Consider the following 15,135-nt stretch of genomic DNA (forward strand, 5'->3'; position numbering starts at 1 on the left):
GTGCTTAGAAAAGTGCTTGGCACATCCTAAGTGCTTAACAGACACCATAATTATTATTAGTAGTAGTACAGTGCTTTGCACACAGTAAGGGCTCCGTCAATAGGATTGAATGATCGTTGGAGGGTTTTGAAGGTAAGGGGAGGGGTGGACGGAGTAGGGTCTAATCCTCCAGTCACAGAGCTGTGAGACACCCGACTCAACCTCTCCTGCTCCTCTCCTCTCACGGGGAGTCTGTCACCTCACATGGCTTTTGGGAGCCCCCAAAAGCTACTGTCCCAGCCCTCTGACAGGCCAAGCTTCTCTGCCTTTAAGAATGCGGGATATCTCCAGGGACCTGGAGACCTCCAGGGTCTATATACTTGTTTTGTTTTGTTGTCTGTCTCCCTCTTCTAGACTGTGAGCCCATTTTTGGGTAGGGATTGTCTCTCTCTGTTGCCTAATTGTACTTTCCAAGCTCTTAGTACAGTGCTCTGCGCACAGTAAGCGCTCAATAAATAAGATTGAATGAATGAATAAATGAACGGGCTGTTGGCCTCCCGCCCGTTGGCCTCCCGGGAGGCTTCGGAGAGGCCAAGAATGTCAGTGCTCCGTCCCTCCCCTCCATCCGCCGGTGCCGAGTCCGACGCCAGTCCGAGCCGGAGGAGGAGACGGGCTGACTGTCTCCATCTCCCCTGCCCTCACCTGGCCCACTCCCAAGGGACCGACATCTCCCCCTCATCTCTGCGGGGGTCGTGGACGCTTTCCCGAACATGAAGGTAAGACGTTGGCTCTGGACCTCCCAGCTGGAGGGAGTGAAGACCAATCTCTCAGAAAGGATCTTCCCAGGGAGCAGAGAACCCAGAGAGGTGGACGAAGAGAAGGGCTGGATATGAGTTATTAGTAGGGGTTCATTCATTCAATTGTATTTATTGAGCGCTTACTGTGTGCAGAGCACTGTACTAAGCGCTTGGGAAGTACAAGTTGGCAACATATAGAGCTGGTCCCTACCCAACAACGGGCTTACAGTCTAGAAGGGGGAGACAGACAACAAAACAGAACATGTGGACAGGTGTCAAGTCATCAGAATAAATAGAGGTAAAGCTAGATGTACATCATTAACAAAATAAATAGAATAGTAAATATGTACAAGTAAAATAAATGGAGTAATAAATCTGTACAAATTTATTCTATTTATTTTACTTTGTTAATATGTTTTGTTTTGTTCTCTGTCTCCCCCTTCTAGACTGTGAGCGCACTGTTGGGTAGGGACTGTCTCTGTATGTTACCAGCTTGTACTTCCCAAGCAGTTAGTACAGTGCTCTGCACACAGTAAGCGCTCAATAAATACAATTGAATGAATGAATATATACAAGTGCTGTGGGGAGGGGAAGGAGGAAAGGAAAAAGGGGGCTCAGTCTGAGTTGCCTCTGTTCAGATTGAGAATTGCTATTATAATGATCATTTCAGACTTGGTTAAGAGCTTGCCCTGCTCCAAGTGCTGGGCTGAGCGCTGGGGAAAGGGAAGGGACATTGGATCAGATGGGGATCTCCCCAGGCTCACTGGGGGGTGAGGGTGGGCAGCAGACACGGCAAAGTAGCGTGATCTAATGGATCAAACATGGGACTGGGAGACAGAAGGACCCGGGTTCTAATTCCGGCTCTGCCACTTGTCTGCTGTGTGGCCTTGGGCAAATCGCTTCATTTCCCTGTGGCTCAGTTAACTGGAAAATGGGGATTGAGACTGTGAACCCCATGTGGGACGGGGCCCCTGTTCAACCTGATTGACTTGTATCTACCCCAGTGCTTAGAACAGTGCCTGGCACATAGTAAGTGCTTAACCAACACCATAAAAAAAAAGGGAAAGAACTAAGGGGGTGAGAATCCAGCTTAGTGCAATTCAATTAATGAATCCATCAATGGTATTTATTGCCAATCAGTCAATTGTATTTATTGTGTGAAGGACACTGCACTAAGAGCTTGAGAGAGTACAATAGAGCAATATAACAGACACATTCCCTGCCCACAATGATTTATTATGCGCTTATGATGGGCAGAGCTTTGCGCTAAGCACTTGAGATTCCTTGGGCTTGGGAATGAAGCGAGACAGGCAGGGTGGAGAACTGGGGAACGGGCAAGCCGGGACAGTTGAAAAGTGACTCCTTTGCAGGCTAGCTAACGATCGCTGCCGGTTGCCTCTCCAGGGGTGGTAGGTCACGGTCGCTGTGGTCACCACTGACCCCTGATGAGGAGACGTCCAGTATGGCCCGGGTGTCCTGTCGGGTGCGTGGGCTAGTGTGACCGCATCCCGCCTGCTATCGTGAGAAAGGCCACCCGACATACACTTCACCTAGCGTCCCTAGGTCTCTGGGGCGACCTTTGACCCCTCCTCCCCTGCCATGGCGGGATAAGCCCGGACGGTCGGGGCCAGGCCGGGGTTGGGCTCCGTTCTCTCCACGAATGCTGCCTCGGGAGTCGGGGGGTTGTCAGGGGGGACGGTAGTGGGAGGAAACCCCCAAGGGTTACTAGGATTTGGGGCCAGGCCTCTGGCAGGGCTGCAGTCAATCAGTCAATTGATCAATGCTTTTTATCCATCGGACAGTCAATCATAGTTATTGACCATTTACCGTGTGCAGAGCACTGCTCTTGGGCGGGTACAATAGAACAATAGGACAGACACACTTGCTGCCCACAGTGACCTTACAATCCAGTAGGGGAGACAGACATTAATAGAAATCAATGCAGATGTGGACATAAGTGCTGTGGGGCTGGGTGAGGGGATGAATTAAGGGAGCAAGTCAGGGTGATGCAGAAGGAAGTGGGAGACGAGGAAAGGAGGGATTAGGCAGGGCTTTATCCAGTGCTTATTGTGTATGGGGTGGTTGACACATTCCCTGCCGATGCAGTCTAGAGGGGGAGACAGGCATTAGTAGAAATAAATGCGTTAACGATATGGATGTTAGTGGGGTGGGGTGATAAGGAAGTAAATCTAAGCGCAAAAGGGAGTGCAAGAAGAGGAAAGGAGGGTTTAGGGAAGGCCTCTTGGAGGAGATGTGCCTGCATAGGGCTTTGGAGAGGGGGAGAGCGATCGTCTGTCGGATATGAAGAGGGAGGGCGTTCCAGACCAGAGGCAGGACGGGGACGAGAGGTCGGTGGCGAGATACAGTGAATCAGTTGGCATCAAAGGAGCCAAGTGTGTGGGCTGGGTTGTAATAGGACAGGAGTGAGGTGCAGTGTCCAGGTGAGGGAAACTGGGTATGTAGAAAGACATTCTTGTGTCCCAGCTGCACTCTGGATTTGGGATAATGTCTTGGGGTTGGGGTTTCAGGCTGTATCTGTTAAGAAGTGTGGGGAGCCCTGGGGTTGGGGTGTGGGATATTCAGCAGTGGTGGGAATCAGGACTCCAGGGGTTTGGGAGGTCACTGGGGCGGGAGCTAAGGATGGTGAGATCTAGGGGATGGATCGGTCCATCAATCAATGGTATATTTTGAGTGCTTTCTGGGGAAGAGCACCGAACTAAGCGCTTGGGACAATGCAATAGATAATAATAATAATAATAATAATAATAATAATAATAGTGACATTTATTAAACGCTTACTATGTGCAAAGTACTGTTCTAAGTGCTGGGGAGGTTACAAGGTGATCAGGTTGTCCCACGGGGGGCTCACAGTCTTCATCCCCATTTTACAGTTGAGGTCACTGAGGCCCAGAGAAGTTAAGCGACTTGCCCAGTCACACAGCTGACAAGTGGTGGAGCCAGGATAGACGCGCTCGCTGCCTATAAGGAGCTTATAGTAGAACATGCTTACTCCTTCCTTACATCTTAGTGGTCCCCAGGGGGGAATAAGGTCAGGGCAGGGTGGCCATAATGAACTCTGGAGAGCTGAGGGGACCCTCCGATTCATTCGGCGTCAGAGGGTGCTGCCGGGGGTGGGGCCCGGCTTTGTGGTCCCCTTCTAGACTGTGAGCCTCCTGTTGGGTAGGGACCGTCTCTATATGTTGCCAACTTGTACTTCCCAAGTGCTTAGTACAGTGCTCGGCACACAGTAAGCGCTCAATAAATATGATTGAATGAATGAATGAATGGTCGTGGCAGAGGAGAGTGAGAGGGGATGGAACCTCAAGAGGTCACGGCGTGGTATTTGTTAAGTGCATACTATGTGCCAGGCACTGTATTGATGGCTGGGGTAGATACTTGGCTCAGTAGAAAGAGCATGGGCTTTGGAGTCAGAGGTCATGAGTTCAAATCCCGGCTCCGCCACTTGTCAGTTGTGTGACTTTGGGCAAGTCACTTAACTTCTCTGGGCCTCAGTTACCTCATCTGTAAAATGGGGATGAAGACTGTGAGCCCCTGGGACAACCTGATCACTTTGTAACCTCTCTAGCGTTTAGAACAGTGCTTTGCACATAGTAAGTGCTTAATAAATGCTATCATCATTACTATTAGTATTTTCACGTGGGACTCAGTCTTTATCCCCGTTTCACGAATGAGGTAATTGAGACCCTTTTCTGGGTCATGTGAAGTGACATGCCCAAAGTCACACAGTAGATAAGTGGCAGAGCTGGGATTAGAATAATAATAATTATGGTATTAAGCGCTTACTACGTGCCAAGCACTGTTCTAAGGACCTTCTGTCTCCCAGGCCCATGCTCTATCTACTACGTCATGCTGCTTTTTGCCATAATAATAATAATGATGGCATTTATTAAGCGCTTACTATGTGCAAAGCACTGTTCTAAACACTGAGGAGGTTACAAGGTGATCAGGTTGTCCCATGGGGGTCTCACAACCTTCATCCCCATTTTACAGATGAGGGAACTGAGGCACAGAGAAGTTAAGTGACTTGCCCAAAGTCACACAGCTGACAACTGGCGAAGCCGGGATTTGAATCCATGACCTCTGACTCCAAAACCCGTGCTCTTTAATAATAATAGTAATAATAATGATGATGATGATGTCATTTATTAAGCACTTACTATGTGCAAAGCACTGTTCTAAGCACTGGGGAGGTTACAAGGTGATCAGGTTGTCCCACGGGGGGCTCGCAGTCTTAATCCCCATTTTACAGATGAGGGAACTGAGGCCCAGAGAAGTTAAGTGGCTTGCCCAAAGTCACACAGCTGACAATTGGTGAAGCCGGGATTTGAACCCATGACCTCTGACTCCCAAGTCCGTGCTCTTTCCACTGAGTCATGCTGTCATGCATTTGAGAAGTGTCCAGTACACATTGTGCACACAATAGGGGCCCAGCACAGCATTTGGCAGGCAATTGGTGATGATGATGTTGATGATGATAATGGTGCTTCTTCCATTCATTCATTCATTCAATTGTATTTATTGAGTGCTTACTGTGTGCAGAGCACTGTACTAAGCACTTGGGAAGTACAAGTTGGCAACAGATAGAGATGGTCCCTACCCAACAATGAGCTCACAATCTAGAAGGGGGAGACAGACAACAAAACAAAACAAGTAGACAGGTGTCAAAACAGTCAGAATAAATAGAATTATAGCTATATGTGTGTCATTAATAAAATAGAGTAGTAAATACATGCAAGTAAAATAAAGTAATAAATATGTACAAATATATATAAGTGCTGTGGAGAGGGGAAGGGGGTAGTGCGGAGGTGGGCAATGGGGAAGGGAGGAGGAGAGGAAAAAGGGGCCTCAGTGTGGGAAGGCCTCCTGGAGGAGGTGAGCTCTCAGTAGGGCTTTGAAGGGAGGAAGAAAGCGAGTTTGGTGGATGTGTGGAGGGAGGGCATTCCCGGCCAGGGGGAGGACGTGGGCCGGGGGTCGACGGCGGGACAGGTGAGAACGAGGCACGGTGAGGAGGTTAGTGGCAGAGGAGCAGAGGGTGCGGGCTGGGCTGGAGAAGGAGAGAAGGGAGGTGAGGTAGGAGGGGGAGAGGTGATGGACACCCTTGAAGCCGAGAGTGAGGAGTTTTTGCTTGATTCCTAGGTTGACAGGCAGCCACTGGAGATTTTTGAGGAGAGGAGTCACATGCCCAGAGCGTTTCTGTACAAAGATAACCCGGGCAGCAGGGCGAAGCATAGACTGAAGCAGGGAGAGACAAACCTTACTATGTGCCAGGCACTGTACTAAGCGCTGGGTTAGATATAAGATAATGAGGTTGCCCACAGTCCCTGTCCCACATGGGGCTCGCAATGTGAGCCTGTCTTCTAGACTGTGAGCCCCTTGTTGGGTAGGGACTATCTCTGTTGTTGAATTGTACTTTCCAAGCACTTAGTACAGTGGTCTGCACACAATAAGCACTCAAATATGATTGATTGAATAAATGAATGAATCCAGTTCAGCACTCTGTATGTAGTAGACACACCCAGTACAGAACTCTGGACAGCATTGGACCGAGCCCCCCTTTTCCTCTCCTCCTCCCCATCCCCCCCACCCTACCTCCTTCCCCTCCCCACAGCACCTGTATATATAATAATAATAATAATAATGGCATTTGTTAAGCGCTTACTATGTGCCAAGCACTGTTCCAAGCGCTGGGGGGGATACAAGGTGATCAGGTTGCCCCACGTGGGGCTCACAGTCAATCCCCATTTTACAGATGGGGTAACTAAGGCTCAGAGAAGTGAAGTGACTTGCCCAAAGTCACACAGCAGACATGTGGTGGAGCCGGGATTCGAACCCATGACCTCTGACTCCAAAGCCCGTGCTCTTTCCACTGAGCCGCACTGTTTGTACAGATTTATTACTCTATTTATTTTACTGGTACATATTTACTATTCTGTTTATTTTGTTAATGATGTGCATCTAGCTTTACTTCTATTTATTCTGATGACTTGACACCTGTCCACATGTTTTGTTTTGTTGTCTGTCTCTCCCTTCTAGACCGTGAGCCTGTTGCTGGGTAGGGTCTGTCTGTATATGTTGCCAACTTGTACTTCCCAAGTGCTTAGTACAGTGCTCTGCACACAGTAAGCGCACAATACTATTGAATGAATGAATGAATAGGAGCCCAATACAGCGCTCTGCACAGAGCCAGAGTCCAGGACAGAGCTGTGCGCAAAGTAGGTGCTCAGTAAATACCCAACGGGAGGCCTGATGTGTGCTTTTTGTCCTTACCTCCTTCTGTTTCCCTTCTGGCCGAGCCCAGGAGGCCACACTGATTTGTTTTTGTTTCTTTTCATTCTGGGAGTTCAGACAGGGTGACCTCTAGTTGTAAATAAGAGTGAAATGAACCATTTGCTTTGGAGTTGAGTCAGAGAGCCAGATCTTTTCCCTCTGCCTTGTCTGAAGCACTGGCAGCGATCGCCGGAGAGAAAGGGGCCTGGCCTGGGGAGGGGGGGACTGGTTGACCTGGAGCAATTAGGTGGACGAAGAAGCCTGGGTTGTTGAGTGGACGGGGGAAGGATTTGGGGAAGCAAAAAGTGGGGGGACTCCTAGGTCCCGGGAAGAGGACACCCCCCACCCCAGGGGACACAACTGGGAACCGCTGGACTAGGAGCTGGGAGTGGGGATTGTTGGGAGACTAGCCTCCCCACTGTGCCTCAGTTTCCTTCTCCTGAAATGTGCCCAAAAGACTCGGCCCTCCTGCCCTTTGGAATGCTACCAGGGGAGTCGTCATCATCATCATCATTATTATAATTACTATCAGTAAGTTCATTTTGAGCAGGGAACGTCTCTGCTAATTGTATTATACTCTCCCAAGTGCTTGGTACAGTGCCTTTTAGACTGTGAGCCCACTGTTGGGTAGGGACCGTCTCTATGTGTTGCCAACTTGTACTTTCCAAGCGCTTAGTACAGTGCTCTGCACACAGTAAGCGCTCAATAAATACGATTGATGATGATGCTCTGCATATAGTAAGTGCTCAATAAATACCATTGATTGATTATTATTATCATTGTTATTTGTTAAGGACATACTATTTGTGTTGATGTCCGCTTATTTGTATTGATGTCTGTCTCCCCTGTATTGATGTCTGTCTCCCCACCTCTAGACTGTGAGCTCATTGTGAGTCGGGATTTTCACTCTTTATTGCTGCATTGTACTTTCCCCAGCACTTAGTACAGTGCTCTGTACATAGTAAGCACTAATAAATACAACTGAATTGAATGAAGGACTGTTCTAAGTACTGGGGTAGATACAAGACAGTCACGTTGAACACAGGTGGGGCCTCACAGTCTAAGTAGGAGGGAGTAGGATTTAATCCTTATTTCACAGATGAGGAAACTGAGGCACTGACACAGGTGGGGCCTCAGAGTCTAAGTAGGAGGGAGTATGATTTAATCCCCATTTCACAGATGAGGAAACTGGGGCACTGAGAAGTTAGGTGACTTGCCCAAGGTCATGCAATAAATAGGTGGTGGAGCAGGGATTAGGATCCAGGTCCTATGATTCCCAGGCCCATTTTCTTTTCACTAGGCCATGCTGCTTTCCTACTGAGAACAAGAGTAAGAGCATAGGTAAAAACTAAAACACCAAAAACAGGCTAGTGAATAAATCAAGGAAATGAAGAAACGGATGAATATATACACATGCACGATGGCCGATGGAATGATTCCCCGGGAGAGGTGGGCATGTCTGGGATGGTTTCCTGGAAGAGGAAGGCCTTTTAACAGATTCGATCTAATTAATATTACAAAAAAGCAACAACCCCCAAAACCAGAAAGCTTGTTTTGTTTTGTTTTCCAGGTACCAATTGTTTTCCTTTTGCTTGAAATTCTTGGAGAGCTTCAGGTGTTATCAAGGTAAGACATTTTGGGGATTGGGCTAATAGCATTCCTCAATCTTCTTGCCTAAAGGGACATCCCGTTGTGTCCGCACTGGACAGTGAGCGTTTGGGATGCACAGACCTCTAGGATGTTTCTCCTCTGGTGTTCCTGGAGAAGTTCCTAGAGAAGCAGCATGGCTCAGTGGAAAGAGCCCGGGCTTTGGAGTCAGAGGTCATGGGTTCAAATCCCAGCTCTGCCACTTGTCAGCTGTGTGACTTTGGGCAAGTCACTTAACTTCTCTGGGCCTCAGTTCCCTCATCTGTAAAATGGGGATTAAGACTGTGAGCCCCATGTGGGACAACCTGTTCACCTGGTAACCTCCCCAGCGCTTAGAACAGTGCTTTGCACATAGTAAGTGTTTAATAAATGCTATTAAAAAAAAGTTAGGGTGGAACATGAACCAGAGAAGAGAGAGCTAAACCAATCAATCAATTGTATTTATTGAGCGCTTACTATGTGCAGAATACTTTACTTAATGTTTGGGAGAGTACAATGCAACAGAATTAGCAGGCAAGTGGGCAGGGAACTTGTCCATTCATTCATTCATTCAATCGTATTTATTGAGTGCTTACTGTGTGCAGGGCACTGTACTAAGCGCTTGGGAAGTACAAGTTGGCAACATATAGGGTCGGTCCCTACCCAACAGCGGGCTCACAGTCTAGAAGGGGGAGACAGACAACAAAACAAAACATATTAACAAAATAAAATAAATAGAATAAATATGTACAAGTAAAATAAATAGAGTAATAAATATGTACAAACATATACACATATATACAGGTGCTGTGGGGAGGGGAAGGAGGTAAGGTGGGGGGATGGGGAGGGGGAGGAGGGGGAGAGGAAGGAGGGGACTCAGTGTTGGAAGGCCTCCTGGAGGAGGTGAGCTCTCAGTAGGGCTTTGAAGGGAGGAAGAGAGCTAGCTTGGTGGGTGTGCGGAGGGAGGGCATTCCAGGCCAGGGGGAGGACGTGGGCCGGGGATCGACGGCGGGACAGGCGAGAACGAGGCACAGTGAGGAGGTGAGCAGTGGCAGAGGAGCGGAGGGTGCGGGCTGGGCTGGAGAAGGAGAGAAGGGAGGTGAGGTAGGAGGTGGCAAGGGGATGGACAGCCTTGAAGCCGAGAGTGAGGAGTTTTTGCCTGATGCGTAGGTTGATTGGTAGCCACTGGAGATTTTTGAGGATCTTTTGTCCATCTCTAGCTGACTGTCTAGAGACAAGTTTGCAATCTAGAGATGAAAGAGACCAAGTATCTAAAGGTCTCATAACCCTTTTCTAATAATAATAATAATCGTATTTGTTAAGCTCTTGCTTTGTGCCAGGCACTGTGCTAAGCGCTGGGAGCAAATCGGGTTGGACACAGTCCCTGTCCCACGTGGGGCTCACAGTCTCAGTCCCCTATTCCAGTCGAGATAACTAAGGCCCAGAGAAGTGAAGTGATTCTCCCAAGGTCACATAGCAGACGAGTGCCAGAGACAGGATTAGAACCCACTTTCAGGCCCGCGTTCTATCCACTAGGCCACACTGTTGCTCCGTTCTAGGAATTAGAGGCCTTTTCCCCGCTGCTGTCTCGCCCACGACCTCCCGCTCCCACCCGGACGGTTTCTAACGACCACATTGCATTGCCTCCCCAGCTCTTCCTCACCCATCCACTGCCAGTGGCAACCCTTTGGGCCTTGGTCGGACTGTGACGGCTGCACGAAGACTCAGGTGGGACTCGGGGGGCCTCCGCGGGGGAGCCTCCATGGGAGAGCGGGGGACCACTTCTCAAAGGGAAATCCCTGTAGGTCAGGAGTCAGCCGGATCAGAAATCAATCACTTAGACCAGAAATCCCTCAAAGGATCAGATTTATTGGAGCCTGCTTTGTGCAGATCATTATACTGGACGCCTCCTTTGGGCCACTTGTCAGCTGTGTGAGTTTGGGCAAGTCACTTAACATCTCTATGCCTCAGTGACCTCATCTGTAAAATGGGGATTAAAACTGTGAGCCCCTGGTGGGACAACCTGATCACCTTGGAACCTCCCCAGCGCTTAGAGCAGTGCTTTGCACATAGTAAGCGCTTAACAAATGCCATCATTATTATTATTATTATTACAGAGCACTGTATTGAGCCTTTACTGCATGCAGAGCACTGTATTGGGCCCTCACTGTGTGCAGAGCACTGTATTGAGCCTTTACTGCATGCAGAGCACTGTGTCGGGCCTTTACTGTGTGCAGAGCACTGTATTGTGCCTTTATTGTGTGCAGAGTACTGTACTGGGCCCTTACTGGGTACAGATAACTGTACTGGTTGCCTACTGCCACTTGTCAGCTGTGTGACTTTGGGCAAGTCACTTAACTTCTCTGTGCCTCAGTTCACTGTGAGCCCCCCGTGGGACAACCTGATCACCTTGTAGCCTCCCCAGCGCTTAGAACAGTGCTTTCCACATAGTAAGCACTTAACAAATACCATTATTATTATTATTATTACTGTGTAGGGAGCCCTGGAAGCTGTACTTGCATTTCTTTAGGGCCGCGCCCTTGACCAGCTTTGGGGTCCGATTCTGGTTTGATCCCTGGAAACTGATACATGTCTTGGGGTAGGGGTGGGGGCAGGGGTCCAGTCAGGGGTCCCCTTCAGCCCATCTCCCCAAGTTGAAGTCGAGGGTTAAATCAACGTCCGCCCATCAGGGCAGTCCCCGGTCAGTGCCCGGAGCGCCATGAAGCCCGGGTCGATGCCATCCCAGTTGTCCCAGCTGGTTAGGTTCTTCTCAGCCTCCCGAGGGCTCGGGGCGGGCAGCCCCCTCCGATGTCCGCCATCATCATCTTCATCGTGATCTCCCCCCACCCCCGGTATCCAGACCCGCAGGCGGACAGTGGCGGTGTACGGCCAGTTCCAGGGGAATCCGTGCGTCGGAAGCGCCTTCGAGACCCAGTCGTGCGTCCCGACCCGGGGCTGTCCGGCCGAAGAAGGCTGTGGACAGAGGTTCAGGTGTTCCTCAGGTAACCGCGTTTCTGCACTCTCCCACTGCCCTGCCAATACTTGGGAACAAGCTGGGGTAGAACTGGTTTCTCTCCCATTTGAAAATGTCCCTCCTGGTGGTTTATTTTATTTTATTTTTCCTGCTGGGCTTCCCTCCAGCAGTAGTATGGAGCTGGCTCAATTGCCGTGGTGAGGAAGTGCATGGAACCACCCACACTCTCTCTCAAATGTGACCTAATAATAATTCCACTGATGACATTTTGTTTAACGCTATGTGCCAAGCACTGTACTGAGCGCTGGGGTATAAATAGCAGATATGCAGTGTTGTCTCCAGTGACATGTGGGAAAGGCAGCATTAGTGTTCCCAAAGGCTAGTGAGATTGTGTATACTTCCACTGTGTATATTCCATATCCCATGATCATCATATAGGTTCAGATTTTTTTTAAAGTAGTATTTATTAAGCGCTTACTACGTGCCAGGTACTGTTCTAAGCTCTGGGGTAGATACAAGGTAATCAGGGTGGGCACAGTCTTAAACCCCATCTTACAAATGAGGTAACTTGGGCCCAGAGAAGTGGAGTGACTTGCCCAAGGTCACACAGCAGACAAGTGGCAGAGGCGGAATTAGAACCTAGGTCCACCCAACTCCCAGGCCCATGCTCTCTCCAATAGGGCCACGTGGCTTCCCCTATGTACACGTAAACAAACACACGTGCACAAACACTCTCACCTGCGTTTGTCCTTCTTACCCATCCGAGAGGTCACGTGACTTTGGTAATTAGTTGGTGGTTAATTAATCTGTCAATCATATCTATGGAGTAATTACTGTTGCAGATCACGATTCTAAGAGCTTGGGAGAATACAGTATAGCAAGTAGACACATTCCTTGCCCACACTGAGCTTACAATCTAGAGAGGGAGGCAGGTATTAATAGAAAATATGAAAATCAAAGACATAAATACCAGATATGTAAATAAGTGCTATGGACCTGGGGGAGGGATGGATGAAGGGCGCAAATCCTTGTGCAAGCGCTATGTGGAAGGGAGTAGGAGAAGAGGAAAATGAGGGATTATTCAGGGAAGGCCTCTTGAAGGACGTGTGTTTTTAATAAGGCTTTGAAGATGGGGAGAGTGAACATCCGTTGCTTACGAAGATGGAGGGTGTTCCATGCAGGACGTTGAAGGGTCAGCGGCTAGATAGATGAAATCGAGGTACAGTGAGTAAGTTGGAATTGAAGTAGTGAAGTGTGCGGGCTGGGTTGTAGTAGCTAAACAGATGAAGTAGGAGGAGGCAAGACGATTGAGCACCTTAAAAGCTGTTGCTAAGGAGTTTCTGTTTGATCTCGAGGTTGAAGGGCAACCACTGGAGGTTTTTGAGGAGTGGGGAAAGATGGACTGAATGGTTTTAGAGAAAAATGAACTGGGAAGCAGAGTGAAATATGTGCTGGAGTAGGGAGAGACAGGAGGCAGAGAGGTCAGTAAGGAGGCTGATACAGAACTCAAGGTAATAAGGTATGAAGGGATGGAGTCAGATGTGCAAGTGGATGGAGTGGATTTTGAGAGAAGGCGGGAGAACTCCTCTTGAGATCCTCCTGGGAAGGATGGGAGAATTGAAGAAGTGGCGGGAGCAGGGAGGGAGTGGAGAGGAGCAGGGGAGATTTTAGGGAGAACACGCCCCGTGCTTTCAATTTTATCCATCAAGTACATGGCCAGATCATTAGGGGAATGGGATGGGGGAGGCGGGGTGGGGGGCAGGGAGTTTGAGGTGGGAGATAAATGTCTGAAACAACTGACGAGGGCAATGGGCGTGGGTGTCAGTAAGGATGGAGAAATAATGTTGCTTGGTGGAGGAGAGGGCAGAGGTAAAGTACACAAGGATGAACATGAAGTGGGCCAGGTCAGCCTGATATCTAGATTACCACCAGTAGTGTTCTGGGTCTCATGCTCAAGAGCAAAGAAAGTTGACTGTGGAGGTGATCCAGGGCTCTGAGTTAATGGTACGAGTTTAAAGAAGGGAGAGGGGAGCGAGGGAGTTGAGTTCAGGAGAAAGAGTGGTGTTGAGGGCGTCAATTTGGTCATCAAGGGATGGTAGTGTGGGTATGGAGTCTTAATGGGACGTGATGACTTGAGAAAATCGGTTGGGGTCAAAAGATTGGAAGTCTCTATGGGGAGAACAGGATAGATTTGTTGGGGGCGGTGGGTGAGGAAGAAAAGGCAGCTGAGGAGGATGAGATCGGATAGAGGGATTTCCGAGTTGGTGAGGGTAGAGATTAAACAGTGACTAGAGGCGATGAGATAGTGTGTGTGTCCAAGTTGGTGAGTGGGCGAGGGGGGTCAGAGCGGGAGTTCAGTGGAGCAGAGGAATGATAGAAAACAGTCAGGGGAAAGAGTCATCAGGAATATCCACGTGGTTTTTAGATTCGTGACTCCATTCCTATTCTCAGTGAACACAGAAGTCATCAAAATCATTGGAAAAATTTGGTCTCAAGTTCACAGGCCTAGAAAGATGCTAGCAGTGGAATATGCTGCCTGAGATGACTCTGCCAGCTCTCGCAGGTCGCAAGGAATGGAGATATCTGGGAACTAGATTCTAAGCTCACCTTGGACAGGGAATCTGTTTATTTTTGTATTCTACTCTCTCAGGCACTTAATACGGTGTTTGGCACCCAGTAAGCGCTCAATAAATACGACTGAAAGAAAAGAGCTCATCTGCTTGTTTGCGTTTCCCTTCTCTGGGAGGAAGCAGAGACCTCGTAGAGGGTACTAGAAGCAGAGCAAAGTTAGAAATCCCGTATCCTGGCTTCTCCTTTGGCCTCTTTCATTGCCAAGTCTGGATTCCATTACATCATTTTTTCAATGGCCCCGTCTTTCTGCTCAAAAAATTGCAATAGTCTGTCCCGGTCCTCGGGGGAAGATTGGGAAATTAAAGGAAACCCTTTATCTGATAGTGTGATCTTTACATCAGCAACTGGGTTGGCAGAAAATACCAGTATGGCTCAACCACCTTTGGATAAATCCAAGGGCAAGTGGTCACTCATTCATTGTCGTATTTATTGAGTGCTTACTGTGTGCAAAGCACTGCACTAAGCACTTGGGAGAGAACGATATAACAATAAATAATATTCCCTGCCCACAACGAGCTTACAGGCTAGAGGTCCACTCTGTGTCCATAGCTGGGGGAAGCTAGGTGTGTTGGATGGTCTCCATCCCCACCCTTCTAGACTGTAAACTTGCCGTGGCAGGGAGCGTGTCTCTTCATCATTGCATTGCACTATCCCAAGTGTTTAGTACAGTGCTCCGCACACAGTAAGTGTTCAATAGATACGATCGGCTGACCGCCCCCCAAGCCTCGTGGGTGGATGTCCGGGTGGGCAACCATGGTACAGTGCCTCCTCCAAGCATCCTGGTGCCCAGTGGAAGACAGAGCCAGAGCCTCGGGCTCTGATCCAGGCCTGATGCTGCCC

General features: G+C 48.9%; 1 protein-coding gene across 1 annotated transcript in view; it reads left to right on the forward strand.

Moving 5' to 3' along the window:
- Positions 1-644: 644 nt before the first annotated feature.
- C7 (complement C7) overlaps positions 645-15,135 on the forward strand; it is a 59,540-nt gene continuing 45,049 nt past the window's right edge. Inside the window, exons 1-4 of the mRNA XM_038744289.1 lie at positions 645-755; positions 8,635-8,690; positions 10,343-10,418; positions 11,551-11,692. Of these exons, the coding sequence (XP_038600217.1) occupies positions 750-755; positions 8,635-8,690; positions 10,343-10,418; positions 11,551-11,692 (280 nt within the window). The 5' untranslated portion in view covers positions 645-749. The remainder of the gene's footprint in view (positions 756-8,634; positions 8,691-10,342; positions 10,419-11,550; positions 11,693-15,135) is intronic.

The sequence above is a fragment of the Tachyglossus aculeatus genome, chromosome 3, assembly GCF_015852505.1.
Source record: "Tachyglossus aculeatus isolate mTacAcu1 chromosome 3, mTacAcu1.pri, whole genome shotgun sequence".
Lineage (NCBI taxonomy): Eukaryota > Metazoa > Chordata > Mammalia > Monotremata > Tachyglossidae > Tachyglossus > Tachyglossus aculeatus.